Here is a 26,506-nt window from a genome sequence, read left to right on the forward strand (position 1 = left end):
CAATGAGTCAACTCTTCGCATGAGGTGGCCAAAGTATTGGAGTTTCAGCCTCAGCATCAGTCCTTCCAATGAACACCCAGGACTGATCTCCTTTAGGATGAACTGGCTGGATGTCCTTGCAGTCCAAGGGACTCTCAAGAGTCTTTTCCAACACCACAGTTCAAAAGCATCAGTTCTTCGGCACTCAGCTTTCTTCACAGTCCAACTCTCACATCCATACATGACCACTGGAAAGATCATAGCCTTGACTAGATGGACCTTTGTTGGCAAAGTAGTGTCTCTGCTTTTTAATATGCTATCTAGGTCGGTCATAACTTTCCTTCCGAGGAGTAAGCGTCTTTTAATTTCATGGCTACAATCACCATCTGCAGTGAAATTTGGTTTAGGAAGCTATATATCAGATTTTAACAGAAAACACCCTAATTTTTAATAAAAAATTTTAAAATATCACACACAAAATATATCAACCTGCCAGACCTAGCACTATGGTTCATTTGGAATCTCTGCATAGAGAATAGTCTGAATAGAGACTGTAAAGAAGAAAAAATACAATTACAAACTTAAAACATGCATTTAGAGGGGAAAAAAACAACGGAACTAGAACCGTGTAAGATCAGAAGAGAGACGGAGGTGAAAACTCATGTAACTTTCTGAGAATAACAAGAGGTAAGACAAAAGAATTAAAACGTTAAAGGTGATTAAAATGGATGATAAAAAGCAGAGATCAACATACAGTAACTAGCATTCCTAAGAACTAACAAAAATAGGATGATGCAATAATTCAAGGTACTGGCACATCTCCCTTGTTTTGCAGATACATTTTCATTTTTTTCCACAAATTAAAGGTTTGTGGCACCAAACAAGTCTACTGCCATCATTTTTCCAACAGCATTTGTTCACTCTGTGCCTCTGTGTCACATTTTGGTAATTCTTACAACAGTTCATACTTTTTCATTGTATTTGTTATGATGATCTGTGATCAGTTACCTTTGATGTTACTACTGTTAATAGTTTTGAACCACACCCATAATAATACTGTGAACTTGATGGATAAATGTGTGTGTTCTGAATGCTCCACTGATCAGCCATTCCCATCTCCTCCTGAGATACCACAATAATGAAATAAGGCAAATTAACAACCCTACAGTGTCCTCGTAAGTGTTTCAAGAAAAAGCAACAGTCACACATGTCTCCTTTAAATCAAAAGCTAGAAATGATTAAGCTGAATGAGGAAGGCATGTCAAAAGCTAGATCTCTAGCACCAAACATTAGCCAGGCTGTGGATGCAAAGGAAAAATTCTTGAAGAAAATAAAGTGCTTCTCCACTGAACATATAAATAATAAGAAAGCGATATAGCCTTAAAGCTGATATGGAAGAAGTCTGAGTGGTTTGGATAGAAGATCAAACCAGCCACAACAGTCCCTTAAGCCAGAGTCTAATCCAGGGCAAGGCCTAACTCTCTTCAATTTTGTGAAGGCTGAGAGGAATGAGGAGGCTGCAGAAGAAACATCTAAAGCCAGCAGAGGTTAGTTCAGGAGGTGTAAGGAAAGAAGTCGCCTCCTGACATAAAAGGGCAAGGTGAAGTACCTGATACAGAAGATGAAATGAGTTATTTAGAAGATCTAATTAAGATAATTAATGAAGGTGACTACACAAAACAACAGATTTTCAATGTAGACAAACAGCCTTCCATTGAAAGAAGATGTCATCTAGGACTTTGACAGCTAGAGAGGAGAAGTCAATGCTTGCCTTCAAAGGACAGGTTGACTCTCTTGCTAGGGATTAATATAGCTGGTGACATTCAGCTGAAGTCAAGGCTCATTCACCATTCTGAAAATCCTAGGGTCCCAAATTTATGCTAAATTTGGATCAAAGAATGTAGAGTTTCAAGCCTTATTATTTAAGAAGTACATTTTGTAAAGCTACAGACAGTGATTCCTTTGATGCATCTGGACAAAGTAAATTGAAAATCCGGAAAGGAGTCACCATTTTAAATGCTACTAAGAACATTTATGATTCATGGGAAGAGGTCAAAATACCAAAACCAAACAAAGTTTGGAGGAAGTAAATTGCAATCCTCATGCATAACATTGAGAGGTTCAAAGACTTCAGTGGAGAAAGTAACTGCAGATGTGGCACAAACAGGAAGACAACTAGAATTAGAAGTGAAGCCTGAAAATGTGACTAAACTGCTGCACTTTCATAAGGAGCTGCTTCTACAGATGAGAAAAGAGGTTTCTTGAGAAGGAATCTCCTCCTGGAGAAGATGCTGTGAAGACTGTTGACATGACAACAAAAGATTTACAGTATTACATAAATGTGGTTGATAAAGCAATGGCAGCGTGTGAGAGGGTTGTCTCTAATTTTGAAAGAAGTTCTACTGTGGGTAAAATGCTATCCAACAGCATTGCCTACTACAGAGAAATCATTTGTGAAAGGAAACAATCTGTGAAAGGAATCGATGTGGCAGATTTCACTGTTGTCTTATTTTAAGAAATTGCCAAGACCACCTTGATCTTCAGCAACCACCACCCGATTAGTAAGCATCCATTAACATCAAGGTAAGACCCTCCACCTGCAAAAAAATTATTACTTGCTAAATGCTCTAGTGTTCTTTAGCAATAGTCTTTTTAAATGTAGTTATGCATTTGTTTTTTTAAGACATAATACTACTGCACACTTAATAGACAACCATATAGTGTAACTATAACTTTTATATGCACTTGGAAACCGAACAATTTGTGTGACTCCCTCTATTGTGATATTCAATTTATTGCAGTGGTCTGAAATCTAACCCACACTATCTCCAAGAAATGCCTGTATAATAAAATTTCCTTAGTTGAAAAAAGAAGTCTTCAGATCATGAAAAACACTCTCAGATACATACCATATACCTATCTAAAGAAAGTAATCAGGAATACACTTGGGATGAGCACTAAAACCAATACAACCTATAGTTAAGAGAGTTGTATTTTTGTAGCATGTTGTGTGGGTGTACAATCTACCTATAATAGTCAAAGGGTGAAAGGATGAAACATCATACTAACATTCATATCTGAAATAGGGAAGGCAAATAAATACTGTTTTATTATGAAATGGAGAATTAAGAAAATTGAAGGGGAAAAAATTAAATGCACAATTTATTACTTCCTAATCTCTAGAAGGAAAAAAAAAAAGTGTTAAACACACAATAGCAAAATAAGGAATATAAAGGGAATTCTCCCCAAAACATGTTTGAAAAATATAATACAGAATAATATGCACAACAGAAAATAGCACACGTAACAGCAAAAGAAGAAATGTTATTTGACTACATAAAAATATTAAGAAGTCTGCAGGACATTGGAATAACCTACGTTTGAGAACAACTATGGGTTTCGCTGGTGGCTCAGGTGGTAAAGAATCCGACTGCAATGCAGGAGACCCAGTTTCGATCCCTGGGTCGGGAAGATCCCCTGGAGAAGGGAATGGCTACCCACTCCAGTATTCTTGCCTGGAGAAATTACAGATGAAACAGTACATAAAACAGTTATTTCACATTAACAGTGAACAACTGAGACAGTAAACTGAGATTATGCCCTATATTTGTCATCACTTTCCCCCTTGGAATATTTGCTGATCTGCTTCACAGAGCTATAATGTCACACAGAAATGGGCAATCTAGAAACTATACTAGTCCTCACTCAACTGAAGAGACAAAAAGCCACCAAGGCAGCCAGACAATGATCTGGAAGAGAACACTTAATAGACAAACAAGATCAACATATTGTGCATCACTTCTCCTTGAAGTATTGGTCAATTCCTAAGCTATGCGCAAGCAAGAGAAAACCATGACACCAAGAAACCAAGCAGAACAGAGCTGCTAAGGGATAAACACAAACAGAAATTTCTGTCTTAATGTTGGGAAGAAAAATGCCCAAATATTTGAAAATTAAGCTACGTATTTATAGCCCTTGGATCAAGAAAAAAATTACCATGAAAATACTTTGTATTGAATGGCAATGAAAATACAATATATCAAAATTTCTGGGGGAAAAATGGATGTTTAGACAGAAAACTAGACATGAAAAGAATAAAGTTGAAAGCCACTGTTTTGAGTATATCTCAAAAAGTCATAATGACTAAGTAAATAATCCCCAGCAAATTAAAATTAAAGGAAATAATAAATAAAAAAGCAGAAATTAGTGAAATGGAAAACATATATACAATAAAGAAAATTAATAAAGCCAGACGTCAGTTCTTGGAAAAAATTAACAAAATGGATAAACTCCTAGGCAAGGCTGATTAAAGGTACAATAAATCAGTATCAGAAATGAAATAGGGGACATAATTTAGATGTCACAGAGATAATAAAAGGATATTATGAAATTCACATTAATAAATTAAAGGTCTAGATGAAACTGTTACAAAAATAGGAACCTGAAAAGTCCTACTCTATTCAAGAAATTGAATCTCTAATTAAAATACTTCCACAAAGAAAACACTAGATCCAGATAGCTTCACTGATGAGTTCCTCTAAACAATTAAGGAAAAATAGCACCAATTTTACATAAACTCATGAATACTGAAAAAAGAAATATTCCTAAGTTTTGCATGAGTCCAGCGTAAACTTGATAATAAAAAATCTGATCATTTCATTACAAGAAAGGAAAATTATAGACTAATTTCTCTCATGAAGCAGTCCTAAAAATATTTTTTAAATTTGGTAAAGAGCATCTAGGGATATATAAAAAGAATAATGCATGACAACCAAGCCTGGTCTACCTAAGGAATCCAAAGGTTTAACTTGGAAAATCAAACAATGCATATTAAAAAAATTAAAGGGGAAAACTGCATCACTATCTCAACAGAGGAGAAACATTTGATAAAATTCATGATAAAACTCTTAGTAGAGTAGTAACAGCAGGAAACTTTCTTAATCCAATAAAGGCTATCTGCAAAAAATTTACAGCAAGCATAAATTCCTCTGTTGGGAAATACTGAAAACTTTCTGCCGAAGATGACATAATATAAGATATTCACTTATCTGTACCTCTTAGCATGCTCAAGCTTCTAAGTCATACAGTAAGGCAAGAAAAAGAAATGTCTAAGGATTAGAAGGGAAGAACAGAATTATCATTGTTTGCAGATCACATAACTGTACATGTAGACTATGCACAATGAACTACAAATGAATTATTAAAATCTGTGAATTTAGCAAGCTCAGTATAGGATACAAAGTCAATACAGGAAAACCAACTGCACTTCTACTGGCAAACAATTAATTAGGACATGAAAATTAAAAAACCAATCACTGTAATAACATTTAGCAAGTCAAATATGTACAGAATAAACCTACCAAAAAAAAAAAAATGCAAGACCGCTACCAGAAAACTCAAAATATTAATACTACTGAGAGAAATTTTTAAAGACTTAAAGTTTATGGAATAGAAAACAGAGTATCATAAAAATATCAATTATCCCCACACCAATCAATGGATTCTATGCAACTCCAATCAGAAACCCATGACTGTTTTTGGGTGGAAACTAACAAGCTGCTTAAAATGTTTATATGAAAATACTTAAGACCAAGAACAGCCAAGATAATCCAGAAGAACAAAGCTAGAGGATTTTCACTATCAGATTTCAAGATTCACTTTAAAACTACAGAAATGAAAACGCCACAGATTTGGTTCAAGTAAAAACAATACAACAGCAGAGTAAACATTACAGAAATAGATTCATTCATATTTACTGAGATGATTTACAAAAGTTAGCACTGCCGTAGCTCAGTTGGTAAAGAATCCGCCTGAAATGCAGGGGACCCCGGATTGATTCTTGGGTCGGGAATATCCGCTGGAGAAGGGACAGGCTACCCACTCCAGTATTCTTGGGCTTCCTTTGTGGCTCAGCTGGTAAAGAATCCACCTGCAATGCAGGAGACTTGGGTTTGATCTCTGGGTTGGGAAGATCCCCTGGAGAAGGGAAAGGCTACTCCAGTCCAGTATTCTGGTCTGGAGAATTAGTCCATGGCATCACAAAGAGTTGGATACTGAGCAAGTTTCACTTTCACTATCACTGTTGCTGGCTCAGACGGTAAAGAATCAGCCTGCAATGTGGGAGACGTAGGTTAGATCCCTGGGTCAGGAAGATCCTCTGGAGGAGGAAATGGCAGCCCACTCCAGCATTCTTGCCTGGAAAATTCCATTGACAGCGGAACCTGGAGGGCTAAAGTCCATGGGGTTGCAAAGAGTCAGACATAACTGAGCAACTAATACTTTCACTTTAGCACTGCTGGGCATGGGGGCAAGGACAGTTTTTAATATATAGACACATGGGGAAAAAAATGAATCTTGACCCCTAACCTCACACCATACATGTGTGGGGAAAAAAAACACAAAAAACAAAAACCCAACTAGATTACAGACTGAAAAGTTAAATGAAAAACAATAAACTTCCTAGAAGAAAACCTAAGAGAATATCTTTTATCACCTTGAGGCAGGTAAAATTTCTTAAGGAAGACATAAAAAGCCTTGACCTTAAACAAAAAGATTGATAAATTCATTCATTAAAATTAAGATCTTCTATTTATAAAAAGACAACATTAAGATAATGAAAAGACAATTCACAGACTGGAGGATATTAGCTGTATATACACACATTATATATGTGTCTAACATATTCTGGATACAAGTATTCTGTCAGATTATATACATCGAACAAAGCTAGTGGAGGTGATGGAATTCCAGTTGAGCTGTTTCAAATCCTGAAAGATGATGCTGTGAAAGTGTTGCACTCAATATGCCAGCACATTTGGAAAACTCAGCAGTGGCCACAGGACTGGAAAAGGTCAGTTTTCATTCCAATCCCAAAGAAACGCAATGCCAAAAAATGCTCAAACTACCGCACAATTGCACTCATCTCACATGCTAGTAAAGTAATGCTCAAAATTCTCCAAGCCAGGCTTCAGCAATACGTGAACCGTGAACTTCCAGATGTTCAATCTGGTTTTAGAAAAGGCAGAGGAACCAGAGATCAAATTGCCAGCATCCACTGGATCATGGAAAAAGCAAGAGAGTTCAAGAAAAACCTCTCTTGCTGCTTTATTGACTGTGCCAAAGACTTTGACTGCGTGGATCACAAGGAACTGTGGAAAATTCTAAAAGAGATGGGAATACCAGACCACCTGACCTGCCTCCTGAGAAACCTACATGCAGGTCAGGAAGCAACAGTTAGAACTGGACATGGAACAACAGACTGGTTCCAAATAGGAAAAGGAGTACATCAAGGCTGTATATTGTCACCCTGCTTATTTAACTTCTATGCAGAGTACATCATGAGAAACGCTGGGCTGGAAGAAGCACAGGCTGGAATCAAGATTGCCAGGAGAAATATCAATAACCTCAGATATGCAGATGACACCACCTTTATGGCAGAAAGTAAAGAGGAACTAAAAAGCCTCTTGATGAAAGTGAAAGAGGAGGGTGAAAAAGTTGGCTTAAAGCTCAACATTCAGAAAATGACGATCATGGCTTCTGGTCCCATCACTTCATGGGAAATAGATGGGGAAATAGTGGAAACAGTGTCAGACCATTTTTTTGGGCTCCAAAATCACTGCAGATGGTGACTGCAGCCATGAAATTAAAAGACACTTACTCCTTGGAAGGAAAGTTATGACTAACCTAGACAGCATATTAAAAAGCAGAGACATTACTTTGCCAACAAAGGTCCGTCTAGTCAAGGCTATGGTTTTTCCAGTGTTCACGTATGGATGTGAGAGTTGGACTGTGAAGAAAGCTGAGTGCCGAAGAATTGATGCTTTTGAACTGTGGTGTTGGAGAAGACTCTTGAGAGTCCCTTGGACTGCAAGGACATCCAACCAGTCCATTCTGAAGGAGATCAGTCCTGGGTGTTCATTGGAAGGACTGATGCTGAGGCTGAAACTCCAATACTTTGGCCACCTCATGCGAAGAGTTGACTCATTGGAAAAGACCCTGATGCTGGGAGGGATTGGAGGCAGGAGGAGAAGGGGACAACAGAGGATGAGATGGCATCACTGACTCGATGCACATGAGTCTGGGTGAACTCCAGGAGTTGGTGATGGACAGGGAGGCCTGGCATGCTGTGATTCATGGGGTCGCAAAGAGTTGGACACGACTGAGCGACTGAACTGAACTGAACTGAATGGAGAGGATATGAGGCAACTGGAATGAACTCTTGACTAAGTTTGGTATTTGGCTATGAACTGTTACAACTACTTTGGGCCACTGTTTGGTAGGATCTACCAATGCTAGCATATGTACACTCTGCAACTTTGCAACGGTACTGCTCCCACTCAATAGAAATGTTCACATATAGACACCAAGCCACAGAGGATGCATCAATGAAACAGTGTGTGGCTTTGCCATACACAGCCACGGAGATGAATCCAACAGACATAGTGACAAGAGAAAGAGGCCACACACAAAGAATACATGCTGAATGCATGGCTTCCTTTACAGTAAGTTTAAAAACAGATAAAACTCATTTCTAGAAGCCAGAAAGAGTCATCTTTGGGAGGGAGATAAAAGACTAGGAGAGACATGCATGATGGAGACTGGAGGGATATGATAATGTATTATAAAGAGGTATGTGTGGTCACCTAGGTGTGTTCACAGTATTTATCCACTTTACTATGTAGATGTTATAAACAATTTACAGAAAGAAAAAAACAAATTATTCCAACCAGCAAAAACAACTTGGGAGAATACTGGAACATAAGAAAAATCTGAATACCTCAATAGAATAAAAGTCATGAATGTTAAGAAAAAAATACAAATGGCCAATGAACATAAAGAAGTGTAACTGTAAACAATCATGAGTTTTTTTCTTTTAAATCAATCTGGCCATGACTTAGAAGCAGAATATACTCAGTGTTGATGTGGGAAATAAGAACTGGTCACAGAACTAAGAAGCATCAACCCTAAGAGTCAGAAAGATCTGTCATTTTAACTCTGGGTAAGGTGCTTAACCCCTCCCAATCTTAAACCTATAAGATACCGTTTAACTTCTATGTATTTATAATATTTTTTAATGATATAAAATACATAATTTAAAAAATACAAATATATAACCTACAATATTATCTTCAAGGGCTATCAGGAGAACTGGAGGAAATTACACACACAAATGTGTATACACATAAATAGCTTCTTTTTCTCTCTCACACAGGGAGACTGACTGCCCACTGCAATAGTTTCAAGTAGATTTTGGACAAGTTATAGCCTTACCTGCCGCAAACTCCTCAATGGTCATCAGTGGGAAGCGGATCAAGGACAGTGCTTTCCCCAGAACTTTCTGCTTGTTTCCAAAGGTCATAGGCAATTGTTGTCTTTGACATTCTGCTTCTGCCCATCGTACAACAGCGCCAAAAAGTCGACATTCTCTAATACTAAGAGTGTCTCTTTCTAGAACTGCACAGAGTGTGTCTACAAGTAATTTACAAAAATAAGTCAAATTAGGAATATTTTGCTATTTAACAAAATACTGACAAATCTACTTATATTAAAATTTCAACTCTCAATAAAAAATAGGTTACTTAAAAGCTATAGATTCTATATTTTAAAATATTAAAGAATTAAAGTAACTGCAAAGAATTCTTTAAAAAATTACAATAAGGTTAATATTGAACTTATTGTCATATATGAAAGCCTACATACAGTATCTCCTTATATATTTCATGCCATTTATAAGCAAACTCAAATATCCAGGATAAGAACAGTAAGTCAGAGAAAAAGGCTCCCAATCAGTAATGAACAAATTTATAGATTTGAATTCATAGTTGAACAAATGCAACTACAGATTACAGTTAATTAATTCATTCAGCAAATATTTCTGATTAATCACTCACAATGTGTCAGGTACTATGTTACATCATTAAACAAAAAGGTTTAAAAATTCTTTCCTTCATGGAGCTTACGTTCTAATGGGGGAAACATTAAATAAACATAAGTAACTTATAATGTGTCACATAATAAATGTAGGAAAAAATAGCAGGGTAAGTGGAATAATCAGAAATGTAGCTTAAAACAGGATAGTTTGGATCGCCTCATTTGAGCTAAGATCTGAAGGAGGCTTTGGGTCAGGGTTGGTAGGCCAGATAGACATCTCGAGAGGAGCAGCACTCCAGGACCAGCCAGTGTGAAGGGTCTCTTATGAGGGTGTGCCTGGCGTGTCTGAGGAAGAACCAGGAGGCCAGTGTGGTGGGAAGTGAGTGAGCAAGAAGGGAAAGCAGGAGGTGAGGAAGCTATAACACGGGGGAAGCACGATGCATTCATAAGGCATCCTGCAGATCATTTGCCTTTGGAATGAAAAAGGGAACCTCTGGAGGGTATTGGGCTGTGACATTTTATGCTCTACAAGGACCACCCTGGAAGCTGTGATAAGAAGAGATGGTAACAGAGGCAAGAGTGGAAACACTATCAGTAGGGAGGTTCTTGCGGGGTTCCAGGTGAGAGGTGATGGTGGCTTGGACCAGGCAGAAGTGGTGAAAAATGATAGGATTCAGGGTATATTCTGACAGGAGACAGGAGACTTCCTAACAGATTGGATAAAGGGGTGACAGGAAGCCTAAGTCCAGGGTAACTCTCAGGTTAATGGTAAGCAATGGTGGGCTGACAGTGGCACCAACTGAGATGAGAGCAACTATGCAGAAGTGGGGTGGGGAGAGGAAGTGGTGAGAGGCTGAAGTTTAATTTTGGACTTTTCAGTTTGAAGCCCTATTTGACATCTGAGTATAAATGTCATGACCGTAACTCAGGCCCTCACTCAGAATCCTTTTCCTCTTATCATGGGCAAAATTAAAATAGGCTGAGTTATTTTTAAGCTACAGTAGACCAGAAGCGGTAAGTTCAGAGAAAAGGGCTTTAGAGGTTAACTTATTAACATGAGATGACATGCTGCAATCTAACAGGGACAAGAAGAGAGGAAAACTCTGAAAAGTAGACAGAAGTACTTGAAAAGGACAGTGTGGAGTCTTTTACACAAAGAGAAAGAGATGTTAAAAAAACTTCAGAGACCTGGCAGTTTCAGTTTACAATAACTGATACTGATCATAATGAGTACTAATAACCACAAGAATCCTAAATTATAGTCAATATGTATTATTTAATAAGGACAAGCAAAATAAAACATTTTTTAGGTATCTTTCTCAAATGGCCAAAATGAAAGTCTTGTTTCTTTAAAAAAAAAAAAAATTGTTCAAGATGTACAGAAAAATTTTCTCAGAGAACCTTATTTTCTAAAGACCCTCAATATAGTAGGCACTATTATAAAATATCCAACAATTGTATTTTAAGTTTAAATAAAAACAAGGATATTATATTGCAGAAATCAATGAAAACATTAAAATACAATTAAATTGCCCAGAAACACACACCTCAGAAAAATTTGTTAAAAACAAAATTTTATTCTGCAGTGGCCTACACATTCATACCAGAACCAAATACTGATTTAATAACAAACACAGGTATCATTCCAGCGAAGACGTCACAGTCCCTAGAACAGAGAAGGGGCTCAACAGTATGTTAAAAATGAAAAGGTTAAGCATAACCCTTTGATTTTTAAAAACTCAAGCTTTTTTCTTCTCTAACAGCTGAGTAGATGTGTATAAACTAAGGCCCCAGGAAAACTCAGAAAATGAATGTAAATCAATTAAATCAATATACCTCAATAGTTGTAGAATTAGGAAAACATCATTACCATAATATTTAATCATTCGATAGAAAAACAGACAACTTTCAACATACATGTTTTTACCTTGTATGCTAGTAACTGCAGTAAAGATAAACACAGAAACTTAAAGACTTGAAAAAAAAAAAAGGCACATTATACTGCCCCTGGCATAATGTAAATTGATTCTGTTCAACCAAAGGATGTATTATCTTTTTCCTTTGACAGAATGCTGCGAGAGAAACAGTATCTCACTACTTGTAAAAGGTAGGCATATCCCTCTAGAGCACATATTCAAACGCCAAAGGAGAAAAAGCACCCCCAGAATGTAAAACAGCTGTTGAAAAAAAGCTCCTGAAGCCAGGGCTTGCTTCCTCTTAGCTCCTAGACTGCTCTTTCATTCCTAAGTCTTAACAAGTACACTTGAGACAAACTAGACTATGAGGTGAGAACGCATAGGTTTTCTACTGACAGATGTGTTATAATAAGAAATGACAGCTGAGAGCCTAATAAAGATCATGAAAGCACATAAGATTATATTTATATACATAATACAATACTGGGTTTAATATAAACCACTGCCAAGTCAAATTCAATCAACAAATATTTATGGGGTTTTCATCCTGTGCAAGGAGCCTACTTCAAGACTTCCAGGACCCAATGGCATGACTAATGTAGAAGCTATTTACAAAACAGCTTCTTGGAGTGAGTCACCCTGATGCCGGCAGCATCATTTCACGTGAGAGTAGACTGAAGTGGAGCACCTGACGCCCCTTCAAAGGAAAGAAACTGGGATTAAGTCATGCTTCCTTGCCAATGGGTGGAGTGCTCAGGGTTCTCAAACATCCAGTAACTCAACAAAAACTCAAGAGCACACAATGTGCAGGTGCTGGGAAGGAACCTAATGTAGTGCCTCCCCGTCAGGATAATGCAGAAGAGTATAAATCCTTCCCATGATAATATGCAAGAGACAGGGAAACCAAGACAGAGATGTTACTGTAAACAGGAATATATTAAATTTCATGGAAGGGGAAGGGTAGCAGCTTTTAAGAAAGGAGTCTCTGCAGAGTTATAATCTGAGCCAAGACATGAAGACTGAGTAAGAACCAGCCAAGATGGGAAGGAGCGGCAACATTCTAGACGCAGCCAATCAGTCTAAGAAATATTAACTGAACACGTATTGTGTTCTACTGCTTTCAGTGTTGGAGGTACAGTGATAAACAAGACAAAGGAGTTTAGAGTTTAAGAAGTTTACAATCTAGAAGGGGAAGGTCGACAATCCACATATACATAAACAAAGCCCCAGACAAGATAGTCAGAGAGTGATACATATTAAGAGAAAAAGAAATCTGAGTAACGGAACAGGGATTGCTTAGGGGAATGTGGTATCTACCTTAAGTAGGTGTGAGATGGCACATCTCAGGTCTCCTTTAACCTAAGATCTGAATGATTAGAAAGAACGAGCCATATAAAGAAGCTCCAATACTCCGTCATCTGATGCGAAGAGCCAACTCATTGGAAAAGACCCTAATGCTGGGAAAAATTGAGGGCATGAGAAGGGGGCAACAGAGGATGAGATGGTTGGATGGCATCACTTACTGAATGGACAAGAGTCTGAACAAACTTTGGGAAATAGTGAAGGACAGGGAAGCCCGGCATGCTGCAGTCCATGGGGTTGCAGAGTAAGACACGACTGAGTGACTGAACAACAATAATACAAAGATTTAGAGTGGGGAAAAGGATTCCAATCAAAAGGAACAGCAAATACAAAGGCTCAAAAAATAAAAATAACTGGCCAGTGTATATGGAACACAGCGAATGAGGAACAGAATGGCAGGGGACAGGTGAGAGAGAGAGTTAAGTAGTGACTGCCAGCTCTTTACAAAACTTGTTTTCTCTTCTTCCTGGGATGTGGATCATCTGCATCTCCTCGCTTCCCCGAAGTGAGGAGGGGTCTGGTGACTGAATTCTGTCCAGTGAAGTAAGAGCCAAAACAAGGGTGCCATTTCAAGGCCAAAGCTCATAAAACGTTGGTGTTTTCCCATCTGTCAGCAAGGTACAGATAATAACTCAGCCATAGGAAGTAGCAGAAAGCTAATCACCAGCCAGGGATACTGCCTCGGACTGCTGTCTGAGTGTGAAATCAATTTCTTTGTGTTGGAGTTTATCTGTGCAAATATGTTGAGCTTGCATTTTGGGGTATATCTGTTATCAACACCATGGCCAAGCGTAGCCTACCCTAATAAAAGGCCTAATCATGTAGGATCTTGTAAGCTTTGTAAGCGATTTGAATCTTACTCTAATTGCAATGGGAAGACACTGGAAGCCAAGGAGGTGATACAATTTGCTGCTATGTAGAGAATGGACAGGATGAAAGCAGGAGTGAATGGACAAGATGAGAAGACAACGCTCAGGATGGGAGAAAATAACTGCAAATGAAGCAACAGACAGAGGATTAATCCCCAAAACTTAAGCAGCTCTTGCAGCTCATTATCAGAAACACAAACAACTCAATCAAAAAATGGGCAGAAGACCTCAACAGACATTTCTCCAAAGAAGACATACAGATGGCCAACAAACACACAAAAAGATGCTCAAAACTGCTCATTATTAGACAAATGCAAATCAAAACCACAATGAGGTATCATCTCACACCGGTCAGAATGACCATCATCAAAAAATCTACAAACAATAAATGCTGGAGAGGGTCTGGAGAAAAGGGAACACTCTTGCATTGTTGGTGGGAATGTAAATTGATACAGCCACTATGGAGAACAGTGTGGAAATTCCTTTAAAAACTAGGAATAAAACTACCCTATGACCCAGCTGGAGAAGGCTCTAAAAAGTTCCTTGAATAGCAAGGAGATCAAACCAGTCAATCCTAAAGAAAATCAACCCTGAATATTCAATCCTGGAAGAACTGATGCTGAAGCTCCAATACTTTGGCCACTTGATGTGAAGAGCCAACTCACTGGAAAAGACCATGATACTGGGAGAGACTGAGGGCAGGAGGAGAAGGGGGTGACAGAGGATGAGATGGTTGGATGGCATCACTGACTCAATGGACATGAGTTTGAGCAAACTCCAGGAGACAGTGAAGGACAGGAAGCCTAGTGTGCTGCAGTTCATGGGGTCACAGTTGGACACAACTGAGCGACTGAACAACATGACCCAGCAATCCCACTACTGGGCATATACCATAAGAAAACCATAATTCAGAAATACTCCTGTACCCCAATGTTCACTGCAGCACTATTTATAACAGCCAGGACATGGATGCAACCTAGATGTCCATTGACAGATGAATGGATAAAGAAGTTGCAGTATACATATACAATGGAATACTGCTCAGCCATAAAAAGGAAGAAACTTGAGTCAGTTGATCTGAGGTAGATGAACCTAGAGCCTGTTATACAGACTGAAATGTCAGAAAGAGAAAAATAAATATTCACACATTAATGTATATATATGGACTGCAGAAAAATGGTATTGATGAACCTATCTGCAGGGCGGGAATCAGACAGATGTAGAGAACGGAATTGCGGACACGATAGGGGAAGGAGAGGGTGGGATGGATTCAAAAAGTAGCATTGAAACATACACCTTATCATACGCAAAACAGATAGCCAGTGGGAAGATGCTGTATCGCACAGGGAGCTCAGCTAGGGGCTCTGTGATGACCTAAAGGGGTGGGATGGAGGAGTGGGGGGTGGGAGGCAGGCACAAGAGGGAGGACACACACACACACACACACACACACACACACACACACACACACACTGATAGCTGATTCACAATGTCATATGGGGTGGGAGGTAGGCACAAGAGGGAGGACACACACACACACACACACACACACACACTGATAGCTGATTCACAATGTCATATGGTAGAAACCAATACAACATTGTAAAGCAATCATACTCCAAAAAAAAAATAAATAAAGTAAAAAAAAAAGAGTGAGTGGCAGCAGGGAGACAGCAGGAGAGCACAGAGCTTATCCAGGTGAATGAGAACAGTGATTCAGACCAGACGGGAGCAACAGACAAAGTAAGACATAGTCAGAACTAGGGATACTATTTTTTAGGGGGGTGGTGGGGTGTGAGCTGCACCATACAGCTTGTCATATTTTAGTTCTCCGACCAGGGACCGAACATGGGCCCAGCAATGAAAGCACCAACTCCTAGCCACTGGATCACCAGGAATTTCTCCAGCATACATTTGACTGGAGAGCAGAGAACGTATGCTGATAAACTGCATGTGGAGTATGAAAGAGAGTAGTTAAAAATAACTTCTAGGTTTTTAGTTATGCATGGTGGTGCCATTAAGGAAGAGCAAAAAAAAAAAAAACTGGAAAGGAACAGAAAAGATAATGGGGAGTATGGGACAATCAATGGCTTTCTTTTAGCTGGGCTATTGGAAATGCCTATAAAATCTCCAAACGAAGATGTCAAGTAAATAGTTGGCTACACAAAATTTGGAGCCCAGAATAAGATAAAAGTTATTTTGGGCTTATTAGATGATGATGATATTTAGAGTTATAGGCTGGATCCGCTCTTTCTGCTACCCTACATGACAAAATTCAAACTCCTGAGCCTATGATTGCACGGCCCCCACACCCTGGATTTCACTTGCCCTGCACTGCCCATCCTCTACACACGCTTTCTTCATGTGGTTCTACCTGCCTCTAATGCCCTCCCCTCTTCATTACCCAAATACTATCCATTCCCTAAGGCCCATGTCAGAACTTCCTGTGCCAAGATTCTCCTAACATCCCATTATGAGGAGCTCTCTCCACATTTTGGATTTGCGTAGTAATTATTTTCTATGTATCTAGTTCCGAAAAGGTGAAAAGACATTTTGCCATATGTCATCTTTTCTATGTAATGTCTTAATATTAATTTTCACATATTTCTTCCCTGATTCTCCAAACAGATGACAGTTTCCTAAAGAAAAAAAAAATCAAATCTTACCCTTCTTTGTATTTCTTATAGGGCCCTGATATAATGCTATGCATATGATGAGCATTTGTTTGATCTGATCTCTTTTAAAAGGCAATGAGGTAGTTACGACTTTTAGGACTATTTCAGCAAAATAAAGAAAGCACAACTCTTAAAGAGGCAAACTTAAAATCACTTGGAAAAACCACTGATTTAAAAACAGCTCCTCTGCCAACAAGGCTCACTAGTAACACATTACTGTACTCAAAACGTTAACATTTTATTTCACAGTGAACTTACCTATGTCAATATCAGTAAACCCTTCTGCACTTATTGCATCCATTGTGTTTTTGTCTATTGTGTCTAGACAAAGACTAGCAAGCTGAGGTTCATCAAATAAACGAGCCTGAACATATAAAAAGATAGTTATTTTCACAGTTATTCTAACTTCAGGCTGTCCATATTCAAAGGTATACTGTAAACAGTTATAACTGACAATTATATAAAAACTCATACTTAAAATATAATTATAATATGCTTAACTTTTCATTCCACAGAAATAAAAGAGAAAAGCACAAATGTCCAAAAGATAACAATTAATTCAATTACCATTAACAATTGTTATTTTTATATGCATATATATTACATATTTTGATCCTTAATGAAGCACTCTAGGGTAGATAAGGCAGACATCTTCCCATTATACAGATGAGAAAAGAGAGGCTCAGAGAGGTGCACTGACTCTAGCCAGATATGTTCCAAAGTGAAAGTGAAAATCGCTCAGCTGTGCCTGACTCTTTGCAACCCCATGGACTATACAGTCCATGGAATTCTCCAGGCCAGAATACTGGAGTGGGTAGCCTTTCCCTTCTCCAGGAGATCTTCCCAACCCAGGGATCGAATCCAGGTCGCCCGCATTGCAGGCGGATTCTTAACCAGCTGAGCCACAGGAGAAGCCAGCCCTTCAATCCAAGTCTTAGGATCTTTTCACTAAATGATAACATCAATTGTCAAGCATATCAGTACAAACAGATTTTTTCCCCCATTTCCTGTTTGATTGGGGGAAAGAGAATAAAGTACAAAAATTTTAGAGCATTAAAGTTCTGGGAACCTAAGCAAAAACCTAACAACAGAAAAGCAAATAAGTAAATCCACATGATAGAATATTATACAATGAGAATGAACAATCTACAACTACACACAGCAATAGGAATGAATTCCTAATGGTAAGCATAAGGAAGTACTGTATATGTTGAGCAAAAGAGTATACAGCTGACACTTGAACAACTTGCAGGTTGGGGGCACTGACCTCTGTGCAGTTGAAATCCACACAGAACTTACAGTTAGACCTTTGCATCTGAGGTCCTTCCATATCCGCGGATTTAATCAACCACAAATCATCTACTATTTACTACTGAAAAAATTACATATATAAGTGGACCCACTAAGTTCAAAGCCATGTTGGTCGAGAATCAACTGCTATATGATTTCAGCAAAGCTGAGCTTTAAGAAGTCAGAAGTCAAACTTATAATATGTGTTTTATCAGGCTGTACATTATAATTCAAAAAACAAGTTTAAAAGTAAGTAAAATTCTAATGTTAGCAGATATTCTAGCTGGCCAACTCAGTGTTTATAGCTGAGTTAGTATTTATGCAGAAAAATGAATTGTTTCACTTTTAGGAAAAATAATTTTTGGTAAAAGTTATTTTATTCAGAGTAGGAATATTTTCAGTCATTCAATACGATATCATATTTGGCTAGGAAATCTACCGCTGCTACTTAGGAGTAAAATTAATTTTCTCTAAATTTGAGTGTGGCACTATTTTTAATGACTCTATTGCCCCAGAGTGTTTTCCCTCTGTAATCCATGCTGGGACAGCACACTGGTTCTTTGTTTTAGAGGGACGCTGGCATAAGTCCTCTCAAGTAAATGAACATTCTCAGTTCAAATGATTCACTTGGCAGGAACAAGACATTCACATGACAATTCATGGGCTAATTCACATGACCCCACCAAAGAAAAATCTGGAGTAATGTTGAGTTCTAAGACCAACAAAGCACTGAAAAGTTCCTTTTTTCCTCAGCGACATATGTTAAGCCTTGCTACTCAAAATGTGGTTTAGAAGCACCAGCATCATCCTAAAGTCTGTTAGAAATGCAGATTTTCAGGCCCATTTTGCTGTGTGTAGATCTAGAACAACAGGAATGAATCCCAGAAACTTAATGGTAAGCAGAAGAAAGTAAGATACATGTTGAGCAAAAGTATACAGCTGACTTTGGCTTACTGAACTAGAAACTGGATTTTCACTGTCAACGTTTAATTTATTGGCTTCTAATTTTTCTTTTTTTAGCCACATCGTGTAGCACGTGGGATCCTAGCTTCTCAACCAGAGATCTGACCCAAGCCCCCTGCAGTGGAAGCTCGGAGTCTTAACCACTGGAGAGCTAGGAAAGTCCTACTGGTTTCCAAATTTTATGACTGAATTTAAAAAAATGAATGTAGCTAAGTGACCCTCTTCACACACAATAAAATTCTTCAGACAACAAAGAATCATGATTATCAACTTCTTTATTAGATTTTCATCACAAGTTCAGAAAAGGAAAAAAAAAATGCGAGAATCCACCTGCCAATGCAGGAGATGCAGGTTTGATTCCCCGGTCAGGAAGATGCTCTGGAGAAGGAAATGGCAACCCACTCCAGTATTTTTGCCTGGGAAATCCCATGGACAAAGGAGCCTGGAGGGCTTCACTCCAGGGGGTTGCAAAAGAGTTGGACATGACTTAGCAACTGAACTACAGATATCACTTGTTAGTTATATAATCTTTATTGAGTTATTTCACCTCTCTGTGCTTCTATATAAAAAGTGGATGATAAGAAAATCTTCACTGAGGATAGCTACAACTCCTAAAGTTATTGCAAAGATTAAATGAATTAATGCATACAAAGTATTTAGAATGAGACCTGGCATACACTAAGTCACTCAATACATTTTGCAGTTATTATCAATATCACCATACTCTATTGGTTTGAGACCTTTTACCAGTTGCTATCTTACATTACGTTAGATATTTACCTCTTTAAGCTTCCATTTCACCTTTGAAAGGGGGATGATAATAATAATAAATAACATCACAGCTTAAAGAAGGAGTAAATGTGATAATATATACAAATGGATTAGCCTGTGTCTGGTGTACAATACACACAGACATGGAGTTCTGTGATTACGTCCAAGAAGAGGTGACATCAGCATGTTCTTTCTTCTGTAACTATAAATACTCAATGACCAAAGATTTACAAAAAGACATATCATCAATCATTTGTGATGTGACAGAACGCATGCACAATGGCAAACAAGTCTGACTCCACCCAGCCTGTTGTGAGACTTTGGGCAGGTAGTTAACTAGTCAGGTTTTAGTTTTTTCATTTGGAAAATGAGAGGGTTAAGCTAAGGAATATCCATGATTATTTCCACTACTAGTATTCAGCAGGATTACATATTATCAGCTTAGACATTTCCCCCCTCTCATTTTACTCTCTCACCTTTGTAAAGACCCTATCTCCAAGTAAGGTCACATTTTGAGGGTCCTGGGGATTAAAATTTCAACACGTGAGAATTCACCCCCTGGCACTGAATTACAGACTAGCTTAGGATTTTTTTAAACAATTCGTAAAAGGGTATCATTACATTGTCTAAGAAGAAAAAAATCGATTTACTTATATCTCAAGTATGAAGCTCAGATTATAGGCATTTAACAAGTGCTAAATAGTGTATGTTGAGGACTGGTTAATGGTTCCATAAATGTGTTCAGTATGTAAACATTCAGACTATACACATTATGACATGTGCACTTTTCTGTATTTATAGTATACATGTTGAAAACTTTCTTAAGTGTCAAAGAAAGAATATTCTTAAATTTTAACTCCTCCAAAATATCATATGACATCCCTTACATGTAGAATCAAAAAGGAAATGATACAAATGAACTTACTTTCAAAGCAGAAAGAGACTCACAGAAAGATTTAGAAAATGAACTCATGGTTGCCTGGGGGAAGGTACAATTAAGGACTCTGGAAAAGTCATGTACACACTGCTATATTAAAAATGGATAACCAACAAAAACCTATTATATAGCACATGGAACTCTGCTCAATGTTATGTGCCAGTGTGGATGGGAGCGGAGTTTGAGGGAGGATAGATACATGTATATCTACAGCTGAGCCCCTTCACTGCTCACCTGAAAGTATCACAACACTGTTAACTGGCTATACCCCAATACAAAATGTTTTTGGTGTTCAAAAATAAAAATAAATTCTAAACCCTTCAGAAGTGGGTCACCAAGCTGACAGAATACAGTAAATCTTACAACTGCTCTGGACTTGAAATACTAAATGTTAATTTCGGACCCAACAAAAATAGAGCACTAAGGTCCAGAAAGCTTCATACTCTCAATCACAGCATAGACAATGCTGGATACTACTCTCAACTCCAATCCTAAACACCTATATAACTTTACAGAGATGAAACACCTTATTTACATAAGGTTTGGCTCAGATGGTAAAGAACCTGCCTGCGATGCCTGCAATGCAGGAAACCTGGGTTTGATCCTTGGGGTCAGCAAGATCCCCTGCAGAAGGGAATGGCAACGCACTCCAGTATCCTTGCCTGGAGAATTCCACGGACAGAGGAGCCTAATGGGCTACAGTCTGTGGAGTCTCAAAGAGTCGGACACAACTGAGTGACTAACACTTTCTTCCGTTTCTTCACCTACATGAACATTAACTCTAATTTGTTTTTCTATTCTAAAATCACATGAACCTGACATATTTCCCTCAATGAAATCAGAAGATTTCATACGCTTTAAAAATAATGATCTTGGACTAATTCTCCAGGAAATATTAAATTTTCATATACAGTTAAACCCAATTTTTACAGTTAAAAGATACATACCTTAGCTACATCAACTTACCTGCGTAAGTAACATAAAGGCATTATCTGCCCTGAGATGTTTGGTGAGAAATTCCACACAATGCGCTTCCAAGGCTGGGACTGCGTACTTCTTAGCCGTATAAAGAGTCGTCATAACTGTTTCTGGGCCAATTTGAACTTCATCTGAATACAGAAATCTGGGAAGCAAGTGGAAATTGCAGAGATGGTCAGGAGGGTTTTAGACAAGCAATCCATTGGAATTAAGTCTCTGAGGAATATTTGAAAAGATAATTAGCAAAGTGAAAAATAACTTGAAAAGTACATCAGACTTTCCAGGATTATTTGCACATACATCACCTCATTTTATTCTGACTCAATCCTGAGAGGTAGGCAGTCTCCATTTATAGAGGAGACTAAAGTTAAGTCTTCAAGCCAAATTTTTAAAGGCCTTTTAGCACTCCATAGGAGCTTTCTCTCTTCTTCATAAAAAAATTTTCACTTAAGCAAACTTACAGACAGCTTAAGTTCACATCTCTGAATGTCAAAACATCCATTTATTTCCTGATGATGGTATCTTCTTATTCTGGGCATCTTTTAACCTTTCCTTATTATCCCAGAATTAGCATTATGACTAAAGACTAGAGTACGGGGGTTCAGAAGAATAAAACAGTTTAATGATATCTTAAATGGCTCTATATTGCTATGTACTTTTGAGTATATAGGTCCAATTTTCTCTCGAAATACTACCAAACCAATACCACCTTACCTATGGCCTCAGGAGCCAATTCTACCTGTTACTAGATAAGTCAGATTCCTACAACTGCACATAGAGGATAAGAATCTCAGACAGGGCCTGGGCAGTTCCTGCTGAATTATACTGAAGCTACTGCATATTCGTTTTAGTTCCTCTGCGGTTCCTCAGAAACCCTTGAGCTTACTGCCCAATGCTCAGTTACACTCAGAGCAGCTGAGGGTGCTAGAGAAATGAGGCATTGACAACAAGTATTTTATTTTAGCAATACGAATTAAGACTTAGAACACTGGAAAGCCCACGAATATCTTTCAGAACACTATACAGTAGAGTGAGTGAGAAAGGAGGTTCTAGTTCACGTCCCTTCCCTCTGCTTTTCAATTTCTCTATTCTGGTGGCCAGAATCACCGTCCAAGATCAAATTCTAGCTGGTTACATCCCCCAACTTCCCACTTTAACCAAATGCTGGCATCCCTCTAATAAGATCATTATCCTTACAACTACTTCCACTGGAAGCTGTTCACCTCCATCCTTCCCTGGTGGCTCAGATGGTAAAGAATCTGCCTGCAATGCAGGAGATCGGGGTTTGATCCCTGGGTCGGGAAGATCCCCTGGAGAAGGGAATGGCTACCCACTCCAGTATTCTTGCCTGGAGAATCCCATGGACAGAGAAGCCTGGTGGGCTACAGTCCATCGGCTCACAAAAAGTCGGACATGATTGAGCAATTCCCTTACAACTCAGGTGCAAAAGTGAAGGTTGCTGTTTTTCAAGATTACAATGTTTTCAAACATTTTTCCAAAACCTTTCAAGCCAACCATCTGTATCACCCTCGTAATACTCACTTAACGATACGTGCCATTTAGTGATGAGTGCACAGAATTAAGAAAAACCTTAAGTCTCTTATAGTCAGAGGTAGGGGGATGAATAAAAAGAGGAGGGAAAATTAGCATTTGTTGAGTCTCTATCATGTGACAGATGCCAATTCATTTAATCCTCTCACAAGGAAGGGAGGTGCTGCTACCTGCGTTTTAAAGATGGGGAAACAGGCTGAAGAAACACAAGAGCTGTCTACCATAACACACCATTTCTGGGCTTCTGACTGCTTTCAGTGTTAGACTCTCAAACCAGTCAGGTGGGAGCCCTCTTAATTTGTCTGGACTCAAGAAGAGATCCCTTGAGTTTGAATCTGTTCTATCACTTGCTAGCTACATGACTTTAAACAAGTTATCATTGTGCTTCTCTCTGTTAAGAGATGTGAACAACAGTATCTTCTTCATAATGCTCTGGTGAGGATTAGTATCAGTTAAAATACACACAAATAGTTAGTAAACATTAGCTATTTATTTTTTATACTGCTTCATTTTTTATCTCTGCTATTTTCCTCTGTATTTCACAAGATTTCAAGTGTTCCAGCCGTTCTATTTTTCCCCCGGCAATCATACAGTTAAATTTCTAAGAATTCTTGCTTCTTGAGTATTATTTTTTTTAACTCCACAGTACCATGTCTCATTTTTAAGGATGCGAAAAATGTTCTCAGTCTCCAAGTTTTAAAAGTTCCTGTTCCCTGAACTACCTACTTCCTCGAGGACCAGCTGTTCTTGGTCTTTATCATTCATATTCTGACTTTCCTTATACGTCAAAAGTTTAATGATTATCTCCAGTGACCATTCCAGTAGCTGGTGTGTTTTCTTTGCTGTTGTGTAAGTAGGACTGCTTTCCAGCTAAAACCTTCTCCAAAATGGAGAGGTGGGTGGGGAGCTGTGTATGTGGGAGGCTCGCTGACTGACACCTTACCTGAGAGTGGGAAAGCAGCCATTAGGTCAGATACCACACCTCCTCCACCCCCTTTCAATGCCATTACCCTGAATTCCCTAAGATAAGCCAGCATTCTAGTTCTCCCCAGGTGGTTTGTCTAGTTTATGTAAAGAGGAGTCTGTCAGCTATTGTGGAGGGGGGCGGGGGCAGGGGCGGGGGCGGGGGGAGGGGGTGCAATGGTCAGCATACAAGAGCTGGTTGAGGGGATGACCTTCTCATTTCACCTTGCTCACCACCACCTCTCAACCTAGAGCCATGCTGGGGCTCAGCCAGGAAGGACAGCCCCCATCTCCATCATAGCTCCTCCTTCTCTGGATTCTGGGCTCCAGTCACTTCACTTCATTATCAACACACTTCCAACTGCCTTGTTCCTTTTCTACCCTGGCTTCCAACCTCTCTCCCTTTTTTGTCTTCACTGTAATGGGTTTACTTCTTTTGTATTTCTCTATATAGTCATTTTAACTGGAACAGACAGAAGGCCAACAGCATGCTCAATTCCCTTCTTAAACGAGAAACCGATTAAGTTTTTAAGGAAGAGATAGGAAGAAGTCTTCATATATGTCTTAGTTTGTTTTCAGGCAAAAATTACTAGTTATAAACTATAGAGCTGAGATGCAGGGCCTTTATTACCATTGTTTGAATAGATTCAAGCATACGGTTCTGTAACAATCTATAACTGGTGTCCTTGACAAAAAGACCTGGAAAAGATTCCCACAAGAACTTCTACTTGAGATCCAAAACATGAAAAGCGGGTAGGAAGAACATTCCAGGAACCAAAGAATTGTGTTTTTAGACTATACTATATGGCCCACAGGGCTTCACTGGTGGCTCAGTGGTAAAGAACCTGCCTGCAATGCAGGAGACCTGGGTTTGATCCAGAGGTCGGGAAGATTCCCTGGAGAAGGAAATGGCAAGGCACTTCAGTATTCTTGCCTTAAAAATCCCATAGACAGAGGAGCCTAGTGGGCTGCAGTCCACGGGGTCGCACAGAGTTGGACACAACTGAGTCACTAACATGTGGCCCACAACTCCATTCAAGTTGCCTTTCATGACCCAGATAACCACAATGGTGTGATCACTCACCTAAAGCCAGACATCCTGGAATGCAAAGTCAAGTGGGCCTTAGGAAGCATCACTATGAACAAAGCTAGTGAAGGTGATGGAATTCCAGTTGAGCTATTTCAAATCCTAAAAGATGATGCTGTTAAAGTGCTGCACTCAATATGCCAAATTTGGAAAACTAAGCAGTGGCCACAGGACTAGAAAAGGTCAGTTTTCATTCCAATTCCAAAGAAAGGCAACGCCAAAGAATGCTCAAACTACCGCACAATTGCACTCATTTCATACGCTAGCAAAGTACTGCTCAAAATTCTCCAAGCCAGGCTTCAGCAGTATGTGAACCGTGAACCGAACTTCCAGATGTTCAAGCTGGATTTAGAAAAGGCAGAGGAACCAGAGATCAAATTGCCAACATCCACTGGATCATCGAAAAAGCAAGAGAGTTCCAAAAAAACAACTTCTGCTTTATTGACTCTGCCAAAGCCTCTGACTGTGTGGATCACAACAAAGTATGGAAAATTCTGAAAGAGATGGGAATACCAGACCACCTTACTTGCCTCCTGAGAAATCTGTATGCAGGTCAAGAAGCAACAGTTAGAACTGGACATGAACAACAGACTGGTTCCAAGTCGGGAAAGGAGTATGTCAAGGCTGTATACTGTCACTCTGTTTATTTCACTTATATGCAGAGTACATCATGCAAAATGCCAGGCTGGATGAAGCACAAGCTGTAATCAAGATTGCAGGGAGGAATATCAATAACCTCAGATAAGCAGATGACACCACCCTTATGGCAGAAAGCAAAGAACTAAAGAGCTTGATGAAAGTGAATGAGCAGAGTAGAAATGCTGGCTTAAAATTCAACATCCGGTCCCATCACTTCATGGGAAATAGACAGGGAAATAGTGACAGACTTTTATTTTGGGGGCTTCAAAATCACGGCAGATGGTGACTGTAGCCATGAAATTAAAAGATGCTTGCTCCTTGGAAGAAAAGCCATGACCAACCTAGACAGCATATTAAAAAGCAGAGACATTACTTTGCCAACAAAGGTCCATCTAGTCAAAGCTATGGTTTTTCCAGTAGTCATGTATGGATGTGAGAGTTGGACTATAAAGAAAGCTGAGCACCAAAGAATGGATGCTTTTGAACTGTGATGTTGGAGAAGACTCTTGAGAGTCCCTTGAACTGCAAGGACATCCAACCAGTCTATCCTAAAGGAAATCAGTCCTGAATATTCACTGGAAGAACTGATGCTGAAGCTCCAATACTTTGGCCACCTGATGCAAAGAACTGACTCATTGGAAAAGACTGTGATGCTA

The 26,506-nt window shown here is 38.9% G+C and overlaps 1 protein-coding gene across 1 annotated transcript in view; it reads right to left on the reverse strand.

Annotated features, from left to right (window-relative positions):
* Positions 1-26,506, reverse strand: part of BTBD1 (BTB domain containing 1) — a 47,233-nt gene that overhangs the window by 14,167 nt on the left and 6,560 nt on the right. Inside the window, exons 2-4 of the mRNA XM_052659417.1 lie at positions 21,599-21,755; positions 16,930-17,035; positions 9,250-9,447 (exon numbers count right to left, since the gene is read on the reverse strand). Coding sequence (XP_052515377.1) covers positions 9,250-9,447; positions 16,930-17,035; positions 21,599-21,755 — 461 coding nt within the window. The remainder of the gene's footprint in view (positions 1-9,249; positions 9,448-16,929; positions 17,036-21,598; positions 21,756-26,506) is intronic.

Source organism: Budorcas taxicolor, chromosome 21 (genome assembly GCF_023091745.1).
Source record: "Budorcas taxicolor isolate Tak-1 chromosome 21, Takin1.1, whole genome shotgun sequence".
Classification (NCBI taxonomy): domain Eukaryota; kingdom Metazoa; phylum Chordata; class Mammalia; order Artiodactyla; family Bovidae; genus Budorcas; species Budorcas taxicolor.